At 56.9% G+C, this 14467-nt stretch overlaps 1 protein-coding gene across 1 annotated transcript; it reads left to right on the top strand.

The window, feature by feature from the left end:
- Positions 1-872: 872 nt before the first annotated feature.
- On the top strand, positions 873-13164 carry DUSP4 (dual specificity phosphatase 4). Its single transcript, XM_016209065.2, has 4 exons — positions 873-1643; positions 10883-11028; positions 12037-12256; positions 12779-13164. The coding sequence occupies exons 1-4, from the start codon at positions 1229-1231 to the stop codon at positions 13162-13164; spliced, it is 1167 nt and encodes a 388-aa protein (XP_016064551.1). The 5' UTR covers positions 873-1228.
- The last annotated feature ends 1303 nt before the right edge of the window (positions 13165-14467 follow it).

Raw genomic sequence — 14467 nt, 5'->3', positions numbered from 1 at the left:
CTAAGTCGGGGCTTGCCCACGTCCTCGGGAAGCTATAAAGCTGATTTAATGGCTTAAGATGAAAATAGATCACGCTAATGCATAAGCTAACGTCAGAGGAATCGCCTTTGGAAAAAAACGGCCAGCCTGGCCGAACGCGCTCCGTAAGCCGGGGGCCAGGAGGTTCCAGGCCCGGCCGGGCGGACAGTGGCGCCGGGTCCCCTCTCCGCTGCGACGCCGGGGAGGAGGCCTGCGAGGCTGCTGGGGGGCGGGGGCGGGAGGGGAAAGGAGCACGGAGGTCAAAGGGATCAAAGCCGACCCTTAGCCTCCGTCAGGCCCGCTTCTCGGCCGGCTAATTTCCTTCTGCCCAAGGCGGCAACCGAGGTGGAGCGGCTGCGGCGCGGCTCGTGCTGTTGGGCCGGTCGCGCGCCGCGGAGGCGCGGGCCGGCGGGCTGACAGCTACGGGCGCAGCCGCGCTCCATTCACAAAGTCCCTGCGCGCCGCCTGCCAGCGGGTCGGAGGCCTCCCCCCTCTTCCTCTCGGTCCGGGTTTTATGAATGGGCCTGGCGTCGAGCGCCCCGCGTCCTGTTTACTCCGCTCTTCCTGACGTCGCAGCCCCGTGACTGGGCGCGAGGTGCCTGCACTCCATTCACGCGCAAGGAAGGGGGCGGGAGGAGAGGCCGGCCGGCGGAGGGGCGGGGAAGGGGCGGGGAGCCGGCGCGGGGGGCGGAGGGCGCCAGGCCCGGAATGGAAAGAGGCGGGGCTTCTCCAGGTAGTACTGACTCTGCCCGCTCCCGGGGGGAGCGCGGAGGAGCGTTAATAAATCTCTAAGCCGAGGAGGAAACTCTGGCTGGGGCAGTGCGCGGATCTCCGGCTGCTCTTGGGGGACGGCGGCCGAGCTGCAGCGCCGGCAAGAGTTCAGCGGGTAAAATACAAAGAGGCCACAACAGAAGAGAGCCCTTGGCCCTCTCCCGTAAACAGTCCCCTCCAGGGTCGCCGCCCTCTCTCTCGCACCGCGCGTGGTGCTGCCTGGTGCCCGAAGCCGCTCGGACTGCGATGTGACTGCGAGACCGCCGAAGGAAGGATAACCGGGGACAAGAGGGTCTCCGGTGGGAGCCCCCGAGGGCCAAGTTTGTGGCTACTTTTGCACGCGCCCTCCCGTAGCCCTCGCCCACCCCTTCCAGCAGCCCAGCTGTCCCGGCTGTCCGTACCCGCCTCGTGTGCCCAGCAGCCGCGGTTCCCGGCCACCATGGTGACGGTGGAGGAGCTGCGGGAGATGGACTGCAGCGTGCTCAAAAGGCTGATGAACCGGGACGAGAACGGCGGCGGCGGCGGCGCCCTGGGGCTCCTGAGCGGCGGCAAGTGCCTGCTGCTGGACTGCAGACCGTTCCTGGCGCACAGCGCGGGCTACATCCGAGGCTCGGTCAATGTGCGTTGCAACACCATCGTGCGTCGGCGGGCCAAAGGCTCCGTGAGCCTGGAGCAGATCCTGCCGGCCGAGGAGGAGGTGCGCGCCCGCCTGCGGTCCGGCCTCTACTCGGCCGTCATCGTCTACGACGAGCGCAGCCCGCGCGCCGAGAGCCTCCGCGAGGACAGCACCGTGTCGCTGGTGGTGCAGGCTCTGCGCCGCCACGCCGAGCGCACCGACATCTGCCTGCTCAAAGGTGAGCGCGGGCGGCCGGGCGCGGGCTGGGAGGGAGGTGGAGCGGGCTGGGCGGCCTGCGCCTCAGTGGCTAGGGGAGGAGGCGCCCGGAGGGGCTCGTGGCGGCGGGGATCTCCGCGAACTCCTTTGTGCGTGTTGGTGTGCACGGGTTTGCACGGGTTTTGAGCGCCTGTGTGCAGTGCGAGCTCCCCAAGTCCTCAGGACCGCGAGGGCGCGCTTCCTCCGTCACCTGCGATTCTGCACCCTTCCTGGCAGCTCTGCGTTTGTTTACACTCCCTAACGGTCTGGCCTCGCGGGCGAAGCGCCTCTGCGGCGTTGCTCACCTTCCAGTCCAGGGAAGTGCTCCCAAGTGCCACTGTGCGGGTGGGGACAGGTTAGGCCCCTGGCTTGGCGTGCCAGGGTCCGACCCGGAGAGCCGGAGAGGTGCGGAAGGGGGCGAAGGACGGCGAGCGCCGATTCCACAGTAAGGCGGCCCTTGGGAAACGCACGAGGAAGATCCGGCAGCGCACATCGCGAGGGGCGATCTGTATCGCCCCCCTGCCGCCCAGCGCCCAGCTCCTCCCGGCAGGTGGCCAACTCCTCCCGTGCGGCGCCAGACCCAGGGGCCGGGCGCGGGAGGTGGGAGGTGTATTTGGGGAACGCAAGGTGGTGGGACAGTGCCTCTGAAATATTCAGGCGTCGCAGAAGTACGACCTTTTGTTCAGACGCAATTCTCGAGGATCAGGTGGAGGCGTGTGCTTGATTTAAGGGAACCCCGGTGAAACTCTTTGGGGAGGAGAGGTCTTGTCAAATCCGGGAGTGAGAACCCGAGAAGGGACTGCGCGCTGTCCAAGTAACAGTTGGGACAGTGAGCAGGTCCCGCCCTGTCCTCGCGGGCCCTCGCGCCCGGGGAGCCGCAGGACGCGTGGGGTGAGGGCGCCCTGACGGCGACGCGCCCCGGCCCCCCGGCCCCCCGGCCCCCGCCGCCGCATTCCGCGCATTCTTCTCGCTCGTCGGGTGCTCGCCTCGGAAGCCGAGAGGCGTTTCAGACTCCGGCCTTCAAAGAGCCGCTCGGTTACCCCCGCCGGTGCCCCTCGCCCCCTCCCTCCTTTCCTCTCCTCTCCGACCCGCTCACCCCGGAGGAAGGGAGGTGGTGGGGGAGGAGGGCGGAAACCTCTCCCCACCGCCCCTTGCAGGAGGCACCTCGAAACTGCCCAGTGGCGACCGGCCGGGCGCGCCCTCGCGAACAGCGGGGGGCTTTGTTCTCGGCAGTTGTTTCCTGGCCATTTGACCTGTCAGCTGCTGGGGAAACGCTGCCGCTGACCTGTGGTTGAACCACTCAGGCGGTTTTGCTGATTTTTCTTTCTCCGAGAGGCTGCCTTTTGCACCTCCGGTGGAGCCCAGTCGTCCCCCCTGCTCCGCAGAGCGCTTTAGGAGAAAGTGGCAGGAAGGGGCCAGCACCGCGGGGGCCGGGCGCGGAGCGGTGCCCGGGAACCCCGCGGCGGGCCCCGTCCCCGCGCGCTCCCGCTGCTCCCGGTGCAGGCCCGGGTGCGTGGTCCCGGCGGCTCAGAATGCCCGCCCTCCATTGCCGGCCGCTGGCGGGAACGGCCAGAGAAATTGCTTTGGGACAAAAGCCCCCTCCCTCGAGTGGCAGGGTGTGCGCCGCGCCGCCCTGGGTCCCTCCTGGTTTAGAGCCGGGCGCGTGCTCGCTCCGCGGACCCCGGAGCCCAGGACCCTCCCCCGGGGGGCGGACCCACGTGGCGTCTGCCTTCGTTTTGTTTTGTTTGTCTTCCTGGAAGAAATCGGGAGGGGACCGCCCTCGAGCGGCAGCTCGGGGACCTTGGCCCTGGGGCTTCGGGGCGCGCACCGAGGACCCCTCCCGGGGACGCAGGCATGTTTTTAAGGTTTCCTCCTCCGGCTTGCGCGGGGGCTCCCCGGTTCCCCTCAACCCCAACGGGAGAGCCCGGACCCAGATCGGTTCCGAGAGCCGTCCCGCGGACCGGCCGCTCTGCGCGCGGCAAACGGTAATGTAAAGACTGGGCAGGACCGGAGCCTCTGGGTAAAAGGACAGTCCCCCGGCGGCTGGCGAGGTGCCTGGCCAACTGGAAAGCCCTGCTCGAAGGGCTGTTGCCTCCCGGGGCCTGCGCTGCCTCCTGTGGTTGGACCTGGTGCGCGGAGGGGACGACCCAGCGCGGGGCCCACCGACCCCCTGCGCCTGAGACGGACAGGGCCTGGCCCTGGGTCCCAGGTGGAGGCCCTGGCTCTCAGGTGGAGGCCCTGGGTCCCAGGTGGAGGCCCTGGGTCTCAGGTGGAGGCCCTGGGTCCCAGGTGGAGGCCCTGGGTCCCAGGCGGGACTTGTCTCCTCAGCAACAGGCCGGGAGCAGCCAGGAGACGTCCCGGGTCTTCTTGGGAACAGAGGGCCGCCTCCGGCAGCCGCAGGCTGAAATGCTCAGGTGGCAGCCTCTCCCGGCGCCTTCGTCGTCCTGGCAGAATGTCTTTGCGGTTTTCACTGGTCCATAGTCTAACTGAGCGTATTTCCATGTATGTGCCAAGCTGAGGCCCTCGGCGCACAGCTTCTCTCTTTCTCTTTGCCTTCTGATGGGAAAGGCTTTCACAGTGAGCGCAGAAAAAAACTGGGCAGTGTCTGCTCCCGCACGCACGGGGCCGGTGCAGGCTGGGCCAGGAAACCCGCGAATGCCTCCTGCAGCCCCGGGCGGCCTGGGCTGTGGAAGGGCAAAGCGCACTGCAGGGAAACATTGGGAAGCACACTTAGATTATCTTTATTAATGCCTGAATTGATTAGGGGTTGGATAATTTGGTTCCTACCAGAGCTGTTCATTTTATTTTGCAGCTAATGGGCCTTGTTTCACGTGTGGTGGTGGGTGTGGGGTAAAGGTGGTCAGACATTAAGCCAGTCATCCAGTTGTTGGTGTCAGCCATCCTGGAGGGACAGTAAAAGCAGCAGGATATTTTCAGAAGTTATATGATCCTGGTCAAAGGCTATCTAATTCTACCAATTAATTGCGTTTAAAATTTTGCTTTTTCTGTTTCTGTCTCTTTGAAGGGCAGTTGGTTGGTTACTGGTTTTGTTGCAGGTGGTTAGTAACTAACACCACAGGCGAGAAGTCATAGTGACGCGCAAACTTTACTGAGCAGCAGCAAAGTGCTGCCAAGCTTTGCTAAAGCAAAAACCCAAATCACTACATTTTCTGCTCTTTTTTACCCCAAATTTCCATTGGGGTAAACTTAAAAAATTTTTTTTATATGTTTTTATTGATTTCAGGGAGAGGGGAGATAGAAACATCAGTGCTGAAAGAGTCATCGATCAGCTGCCTTCCACACACCCCCTACATTTACTAAAAGTGAATTTTATTTAAAATCCTGTGAGGGATTTGTAGGGACAGATGAGAAGTTGCAGCTTTTCAGATTTTATTATAGTACACATCTCCTTTCAAATCCTCCTCCTTCATAAATCCTTGGATTAGGGTTTTGGACCCCCCACCCTCACCTTGGCCATTAGAGAAAGACAAAAAGAGAATTTTCTTACCCTAGTAGAAGTCATTCTTTACCTTCATGTTCCCCAAATAACAAATCAGTCTGTTATGCAGATTTCAGGTACAAAAACATTTTCTTTTTGCCTGGTTAAAATGCAACTCTTGACCTTTGTCAGTTCTTCAAGATTCTGATTTAAAAGCTGTCCCAGAGCTGCTTTGAGAAATCGGGAAGATCAACTAGATATTCCAGCTTTTCCCTCCAGGTTGGAACTCATGGACCCTATAGTCCCCAGGCCTGACCATACAGACCCTGACATCACACTTCTGTAGAAAACAGTCACCAAGGCCAATAATGAATGGTATGGGGCATGATAGAGCTCAGCTAGGTAACTGTCTTCTGCCTTTTCTCTCTCTGTCCCCATTCGTCAGCCTATCTCAGGTCCCCAGGAGGTCAGTGGCATCAAACAGCATAGCCTCTGAGGGGGGGAGGGAGGGGACAGGGGAATGCTGAGGTCGAACACCTTCTCCGCCCAAAAGGGTGGGCTTTTCTCCTTACAAGTATGACACAATGCCTGTGACAGCCAAGGATTGATAGAATTACAAAAAACGGTGGGCCCTAAAGAGAATTTCTACCCCCTATTGTAATTTGTTACAGAATTATAATGATCACTTCTCGACCTTTTGGCTAAGATCAAGTGCAGAATTATAACGAATGAAGCAAACTCACTACTTCTTGCAACATTTGAACTGGATGCTTCCAACACAAAAGTAACTAAATGCAGGGTGTCTAATTAAATTGAGAGTGAAAACTTTGTCGTTATTAAGCCCATCACAGCTCCCTTGGACTTATCCTCGATGTTTATAAGAAAGGTGGGCTGCACAGAAACAGGGAGGGAGAGAGGAGGGTGGCCTTTTTATAAGGAGCCAAGCAATTTCTTTAAAAAATCAGAACATCTGAAACCAGATAGCCCATTTCCTTACTGGGAGGTAGTTCCCGCCTAACAAAGAGGAAGTTTGGCAGGAAGAAAAGTTCACCCTGGAACGGAAGCCAGCTTGCTGAACGAAGCAGATAGCACAGGACTGGGAGGGACTTGCAAACAAGGTCCAGCATGAGTGTGGCATTAGGTGTCAACCAGCTGTCCCAAGACAGACAGGTCTGTGCGTGGAGTCCCAACGTGAGAAGCCCACTTAAGTCAAATTTAAACACTGCTCAACATTACATGGGAGCTTATTAAGTCAACACCCATTTCCAGGTCAAAACCAAATGACCTTCAAATGACCCCAAACTCTTGCTGAACAACATTTGCCTTATATTGATGTGAGGACTCTGGAGAGCAAGGCCATGAGCCCTGACTGTGAACGGGTGATATTCTGAGCGTTAGGGGGGAAAAGCAGCAGCCACATTAACATTGATGACCCTGGTCACCACCAGTGACAGTCTTACCTATCACAGATCCCATTAAGGGCCCTGTTACGGTGAAGGGACCAGCACCAGCAGCCGTCCTTTCTGAAGCACTCTACACACATACTCTTCCAGCCCTGCGTGGACAGGAGGCCAGAGGTCATCATTTTCAGCAAACTCCGAAAAATACCCTGCTGTGCGAGTGTGAGAAACAGAAGAGCGTGGAGTTGCACTGGAAATGTAGTTATTCCTCAAGAAAGTCAAATGAGAAATTACATTCCCTTTCCCCCCCCGAAACTCTCCAGTTTTAAAACTGAGATGAGAAATTGAGAACTTAAAGACTAGAAAGAATATTATTAAATAACAACATGGAAAAAACAGGTAAAAATGAGTCAGAGTGTGTTATGGGATGACATTTAATAGGATGTTGAAAAAACAGGTGGAATCTGTTGTGGAATTGTTTTCGGAAGATAAAAATGCAGACCTTGGCCATGTAATGTCAGTTTGTAGTTTGCAAATAAGTAAATTGTGGCCATTTAAGAATTTAGAGGTGATACAGTCTGAAATCCTCCCTTTCTAAGGGCAGGAAGACAGCGGTGAGGAGAGACTGGGCTTACTCAGCGCCCATGGGCACCCATACCTGTGCCCTCTGCAGGAGGCACGGGATCCAGCCCAGCCCATGGTATCCAGTTGGAATAAGCCTTCTCATAAGTTCTGGGTAAAACTTGTTGATTTAAATCGAGCTCTTACAGGCTCTGGCTCTGGTGTTTGCACGGATTTGGGGGTGGGCAGGGGAGGCACTGGGAAGTTGGGAAGCAGTCTTTCGACCTCACTAGTGGTTTCGACCCATTCTAGTAGTTTCTAGTTTATTTCATTAAATTAAAAATGCTGGTCACAGCTCCTGAATGACAACCTGTAGTTAGGAAAGCACTGGGAAGAAGTGAAATGTCAGCAGTGTTTTTGCATGAAATTCTGTGTCTTCACGTGATCAGACCAGCAGACAATCTGGGCCCCCTGGTGAAGGACCACCAGGGAGGCAGAGCTGGGCCAGCAGCAGGGTGGGCTGCCGACAGCTGGTTAGAAGTTGCCTTTGAAGCCAGTGGGGCTGCCCTGCACCTCAGTTTACTCTTCTGTAAAACCGGAACTAGTCAGGCCTTCCTCAAGGGCTGCTGGTTGGACACAGTATGGGAAGAGCCTGGCATGGTGACCATTTCATCTTAAGTGTGCCCGTCATTTTCATTAACACAGATCTGATACCCAGAGGCGCCTTCCTGCGATGTGGCCTTGTGGGGATGGACTTGGGGGCTCCTAACTTGCACCCTTCTGTGTACCCCTCCCGCCTGTATGCTTCCTGGCCGAGGGCAGCAACTGGGCCCCCAGAAGGCCCTCCTTTGGTGATGCTTCTTGTAACAACTCGCTGGACCCCCAAAAGCCACAGCTGAGGAGGGAAACCCCTTTCATTGATGCCGCTGTCACGAATGTGACCCTTTTGTGCTCCTGTCCTCCTTCTGGCTAATCTGCCTCTTCACTTAGTTCCTCTTTCTGTGTCCTTTAAAGACCTGCCAGAGGGAATTGACTTTTCAGCAATCATTTTTCTGTTCTGTTCTAATAGTGTCTTTTCCTGACCACTGAGGCTCTGGCCTCTGGGTCACCTCCGTCTCGCCCCCCCCCACCTGCCATACCCCCGGGGTCAGCCACTGCTGCGGGTCTGCGGCACCTCCTGGATGACTGATGACGGAGCCTGGGGGCAGCGGATGTCCCCGGCGGGAAGGGGTCTCCAGCTCAGGAAGTGCTGTACCTGCCCTTCTGCTGGCAAACTACCAGGTCTCCAGGCTCCAACTGGAAAAAATCAGAACAGCCTAGGAGGCGGCGGCCCAGAGTCTGGAAAGTTGCCAGGAATCCTGGAGTCCGCTTGTAGGGGCCCCAAAAGGAAACCTTCATTATGTGTCTCCCCGAGGCCAGGCTGTTTCAGTCAGTCCTCGAAGGGCTCTGGGTGTGGGTGTTTCATCACTTTTTACGGTTGAGGAAGATGCTCGGAGCGGTCAGTGCCAGCCACAGGCCTGCGAGCCTGACTGCAGAGGCCGTGACCCTTCCAGAACTTCAGCTAGTGCCCCGTCCCCTTCTTTCTCACCACTGGGAAGAACCTTCTTTCAGCCACTCGAGGCTCCTTCCCCCTCTGCTGCCCTGGGGTGCTCCTCCTCTGTGCCCTTGGAGCCTGGCCCTGGCACTCCTGTGACTTCACCATTCGCCCTTGGGTGGGTACCCGTCTTCTGACTGTCTGGGTGATGAACTTTTGGAGGGCACCACTCATTCCTTACGTTTCTCTGGGGAAATCAAAACACGTGTTTTAACAGCTTAAATTCTGTAATAAACTCTGTAGTAAACACAAGGATCATTTTATTCAGGACATTTCAAACCCTCTAGAAAGGTACAGAGAGTCACATGTGATGACTTTTTATATATAGGTGATCAACATGGTGTGTTGATTGATCCATTTCCCTTTCTACTTTCTCCAAAGAGGAGGAAGCATTTGCTAGGTTTCCCATCCTAGGGGACCTCAGCTAAGATGTCTGGGGGCTCTTCTTCCGAACCCCACTCTTCACTGCATGCAGGGCAACAGTTCAGCAGCTTTATAAGGAAAGAGGGAACAGATGAGTGTGATAACGGGAGGGAGAGCTGCTCCTGTGCCAATCACCACTGAGGCCACCAGCTCGCCTGAAACTGGCAGCACGAGTGGGCCCCTCAGCAGGGTTTCCATCCAGGGAGGCTGGTCATTATGACTCAGCAGGAGCAGGTGCCTGTGACTTGAGAGATATCCATTTATATCCCGATGAGGGAGGGAGGGAGGGAGTGGAGGGGAACAGAGCCTCCGCTCAGAGAGGAAGAAATGAGTGCCCTGTTTCTGTAAGCCTTGTGATGTGGCGAAGAATCATTTCCTTTCCTCTCCAAAGCAGTTTCTAGGGTTGGAATTCTGGGCAAGAAATTGACTGTCACATGTCAGCATATAGGAAGATTACTATGAACATTATCGGGGACAGTGGCATCATGTCACTTAGTCATAAAGATTTAAAGGTACTAGCTATATATGTGACCATCAGTTGAATGGGTCCATTAGAACAGTGGTTCACAACACGCAGGCTCTACCAAATTGTGTTTAAGTAAGTTTGCAGGTTTAAAAATTAGGTATAATTGACATGTAATATGAGTTTTAGGCGTAAAACATAATGATTTGATATTTGACTATATTGCAAAATGATTGCCACAATAAGTCTACTTAACATCTGTCACCATACATGGTTAAACATTTTTTTTTCTTATGATGAGAACTTTAAGACCTACTCTCTTAGGAACTTTCAAATATGCAATACAGTATTAACTGTAGTCACCACGCTGTGCATTACATCCCCAGAATTTATTTAATTTATCACTGGAAGTTTTGATCCCTTTCATCTACTGAATTAATTTAAATCCATCTTTGATCCTACAGAAACTGCCAAGTGAAAACACAAGCAGGGCCAAACATTGATAGTAGATGGTAAGTTACCCTCAGAGCCAAGTCCCAGAGATCACAAGATCAGAGCATTTCTCGTCCTGGAGAGTTTTCCTGCTCACCTCTGCCCAGCCAGCGCCTTTCCGCTTGGCACGAACACTATTCCACATAAGTTTCTCTCTTTTTACTTAAAAAGACCTCCCTTCCCCGGAAGGTGATCCCACAGATAACCATCCCAAGGCTTAGCAACTCTCAGGTCAGGAAATCCTCCCTTGCCCCAAACCTGTGTGTAGCAAGAGGGATTTATTTAGATTTAAGGCCATTTCCTCTCGTTTTGGCCCCTTGTTGATGGAACAGCTGTTCGCAGGCTGAGCGACTGGCATCTACTCTGTCGCTGAGATCCAGAGGGTGGTGCCAGGGTAATCTTCTTCTCTCCCACACTGAACCTCTCCAAAGGGCGGGCTAGAATTGGGGAGCGACAGACATCCTTGCAGGTCCCAGGGCCCAGCGGCAGGTTTCTTGTGCTCATGGATACCCATAGTGGCCTTTGTCTCTTCCTTGCCTTGGAAAAAGCCCCTTCTGCATACCCCCTGCACGTCTTCCTCTGTGTGTCTGCATCCCAAACCAAAGTCTTGACCCGAAAGCTTTCCTTCCAGGCTTCAGGATGCAGCCCTGGCTGAATGTGGACTCAGCATTTCTGGGGAAGTCGCCACAGCCATTATCTCTGGTCCCACGGCGCCACCCAGTGGCAAATATAGAGCCAGCCAGGCCCAGCTTCCCTGCAGCTCTCCTGGGTTCAGGGGTAGTATTCAAGTTCTTTGTGGTTTCTTGCTGGCTTAGTGACCCCATTAACCTGAACTTCTTTCTCCTTACAGGTGGCTATGAGAGGTTTTCCTCCGAGTATCCAGAATTCTGTTCCAAAACCAAGGCCCTGGCAGCCATCCCGCCCGTGGCACCGCCCAGCACGGCCGAGTCCTTGGACCTGGGCTGCAGCTCCTGTGGAACCCCACTGCACGACCAGGTGCGGGGGGGCTTCCTTTCAGAGTCCTGCTTTTCAGGGGCTTTGGATGCAGTGCCTAAGCTTGGGGAGAATGTAGTGAACCCTGATATTGGGATGGGATGTAAGGGAAGTTAGGAATAAATTCCATTTATTCCTTGGAATTCTTGCTCTTCCCTCTCTTATTACCCTCACTAAAGAAAAATGATAAAGACACAGCTCCCTGATTGGCCTCTAGAGTTATGTGCAGACAGAGAGGAGGCTGCTGAAGATAGAAGTGTGTGAGCTGCCCTTAGGAAGCTGAGAGAACACCCTTCTTTGAAGGAGCGGCCTGTGGACCCCAGCCCCAGTCCAGAACAGTCAGGCTGTCCCCATATACAAGCCAATTGTAAATGCCAAATGGATGTAAAGGGTCAGCCACCCCTCCCTCAAGAAAACCAGAGTAAGCCATTACATTTCTTTAAGCCCCCCCACCCCCTTTCCAGCCCTTTCATTGAGATGGAGGGGGTGACCTTATGGAGTCCAGCAACTCTGCTCCCCAAACCCCAGATTGCTCTAATTGATCTGACTCAGAAAATGGTCCTTAATTTAAGCCAAGTTAACCTTATTTTGCCAAGATCCCTCTTCTGGTCTGTGAAGCTGACATGGGGTCTGTTTTTGATTTGCCAAGTGAAGATATACCCAACCAAATAAGCCCCTAAAGCACACTACAGATAGCGTGGTGATTAGCAGGTGTAAGCTCTTCATGTCACAAATGGCGGGACAAGCCAGCACTGTGTCCCTCCATTTACCACGGGGGCGGTGGGCTGCTTAAACCAGGCTTTACCTGTCCTGGCTTCTCTGCGTAAAGGCTAGAGGAGTCCCCCTGGGCCCACCGCTCCCTACAGGAGCCCCAGCAGGGTGAGGGCTATGTGCAGGCATTCTTCCCAGGGCCTGTGAAAGCCACCTCTCCCTGTCCCAAGCACCTCAGCCCTCTTCCTGGTTGCGTTGCACTCATGATGTTGGGTCCTTCGTTTTTCCTCTCTGGTGCAGGGGGGTCCGGTGGAGATCCTCCCCTTCCTCTACCTCGGCAGTGCCTATCATGCCGCCCGGAGAGACATGCTGGACGCCCTGGGGATCACGGCCCTGTTGAACGTCTCCTCTGACTGCCCCAACCACTTTGAAGGACACTATCAATACAAATGCATCCCGGTGGAAGACAACCACAAGGCCGACATCAGCTCCTGGTTCATGGAAGCCATCGAGTACATTGGTAGGCTGGCCTGGGCTGGGGACTGGGCCCAAGGTCGGGTGGGCAGGATGAGAGGGACCACTTGTAACTGGCTGGGGGAAGGAGGGGTTAGGAGAGGGTGCCCAGGGTGCATCCCGCCCCCCATCCTCCATAGGAAGGCCTACCCTGCACTGTGTCGGGCAGGGATAGGAAAACTGATCCTACCTGGGTGCTGTTGGCCTTTAGGGCCAATAACCTTTTCCTTGCATGTCTCCAGGTGTCTAGATGATAAGGCTCCCGGGATGGGTTGGAAGGCAAAGAGTGGGAGAATTGGGTCGTTTTTATTTCTGCAAATGGAAACCCTTGAATGCATTGGGGTTTAGCATGCCTTTTTCTAAACTTAGTGCACGGGTTTGGTTAAGTCTCCAAAACAGCCTGGAATGGGTGGGATTCTACAGTCCCTCCGCGTGGGTGTCCCCCTCCTGGCGCCCCCACACCCCGCGTGGGCCCCCTCCTGGGCGTGCGGGGCGCGGGCGCTGACCGCTGCCGCGTGGCTCCCCGCAGACGCCGTGCAGGACTGCCGCGGGCGCGTGCTGGTGCACTGCCAGGCGGGCATCTCGCGCTCGGCCACCATCTGCCTGGCCTACCTGATGATGAAGAAGCGCGTGAGGCTGGAGGAGGCCTTCGAGTTCGTCAAGCAGCGGCGGAGCATCATCTCGCCCAACTTCAGCTTCATGGGGCAGCTGCTGCAGTTCGAGTCGCAGGTGCTGGCCACGTCCTGCGCCGTGGAGGCCGCCAGCCCGTCGGGGCCCCTGCGCGAGCGCGGCAAGGCCACCCCCACGCCCACCTCGCAGTTCGTCTTCAGCTTCCCGGTGTCGGTGGGCGTGCACGCCGCGCCCAGCAGCCTGCCCTACCTGCACAGCCCCATCACCACCTCCCCCAGCTGTTAGGGCGCTCGGGAGCCCCCCGGCGACCCGTGGGCGCCGGCAGCGGGGCCGGTGGCTCCTCGGGGCGACCTCGGGCCCGGGCCGGCAATAAGGACTTCGCGTCCACGGGGACAGCAGAGGAGCCGCCCCGCCGGGCCACGCGCGGCTGCGTCCGCGGGGAGGCCCCGCCCGGTCGCGCGTGGGCCTCGCGTCCCACATGGAACCTCTTACCTCATTTTCTAAGCAGCAAGGCTCGACGTTAGGGACCCACAGCCCTGGCACATGTGCCCGCGCGGCTTCACCGGGGGCGGGGGCGGGCGGGGACATGAAAACACGTTTGCCGAAGTGCCTGGAGGTGTGCCTGGCCCTTGCCGCTGTGCGCTCAGGAATTCTTTCCTGAAGGAGCCTCTGAGGACACGGTCGTCCTGAGTCACCAACAGGCGAATAACTATGAGTCATGATAAATAAAAGTATTTATAAGACTTCCCGCAGAGTATGTGAGTCCAGGGGCCTGGCGGCAGGGACGCGGAGGCGACCCGGCCCGGCGCCCGGCAGCGCGCTGACCTCCCGGCGGCTGGGAGTCGGCCGCACCCTTGGGTGGGGACAGGTTGGCGCCCCGCTTCCCGCCCCGGCCTCCGAGGAGCGGGCGGGCGCGGGGGGAGGGAGAAGGGGACTGCTGGGGACCAGCTGGCCCCCGGCAGGCGGCCCCGCGACGCAGCCTTCGCCCCGACGGGGCGCCTGTGGCTCGTGCACCCGCGGAGGACTCGCCGGCCGTGCGACACGCGCCGCGTCCGACCGGGTGCCCCTGAGACGGCGGGCGGCGCGGGCGGTCCCGCAGCGAGTCGCTTGCCGGCGGGGCCGTGGGGGAAAGCAGCCGACTGGAGACACCGGAAATGAGTCCTCCTGTAAGTGGAACCACCACCTTTTCCATTGTTTGCATTCATTGGCGCTTTTAATTTGAGGGGGTTTGCTTGGAATGATGTACAACCAACAAATTCAAATTCCTGGTCTAGGCGACTATTTTCAAAGGCCCTCTCTTGAATGAAAAGGGGAGTGGACACCACGCTGCAGGCCTCCTTGAGGTCTGGAGAGTAGGGGCGAGGAGCTGGGGTAGAGGCTGTGCTTGGGAGCTGGCTGCTGGGCTCCCGGGCAGGCATCACGGGCCCTCGGGTGCCACCTTAAGGAGGATCCTTTCTTGGGATAATGCCATTTTAAGGGGCCTTCCAAACGGAGGAATGGCTTTCGGAGGGAGAGGGTGCTTTCTGTGGGTTGGGCTTGGGGGGAGGGAGAAGGGAGCAAGCTGTGTGTTACTTCGTTTGTAGTATTG

The sequence above is a fragment of the Miniopterus natalensis genome, chromosome 2, assembly GCF_054644295.1.
Source record: "Miniopterus natalensis isolate mMinNat1 chromosome 2, mMinNat1.hap1, whole genome shotgun sequence".
Classification (NCBI taxonomy): Eukaryota; Metazoa; Chordata; class Mammalia; order Chiroptera; family Miniopteridae; genus Miniopterus; species Miniopterus natalensis.
This window is presented reverse-complemented; position numbering and strand designations above follow the sequence as displayed.

Excerpts from the sequence above, each read along its gene's own strand:
- DUSP4 (XM_016209065.2), top strand. The coding sequence starts at position 1,229 with ATGGTGACGGTGGAGGAGCTGCGGGAGATGGACTGCAGCGTGCTCAAA. Across the intron at positions 1,644-10,882 it reads CGACATCTGCCTGCTCAAAG|GTGGCTATGAGAGGTTTTCC; the intron begins GTGAGCGCGGGC and ends TTCTCCTTACAG. Across the intron at positions 11,029-12,036 it reads GAACCCCACTGCACGACCAG|GGGGGTCCGGTGGAGATCCT; the intron begins GTGCGGGGGGGC and ends TCTCTGGTGCAG.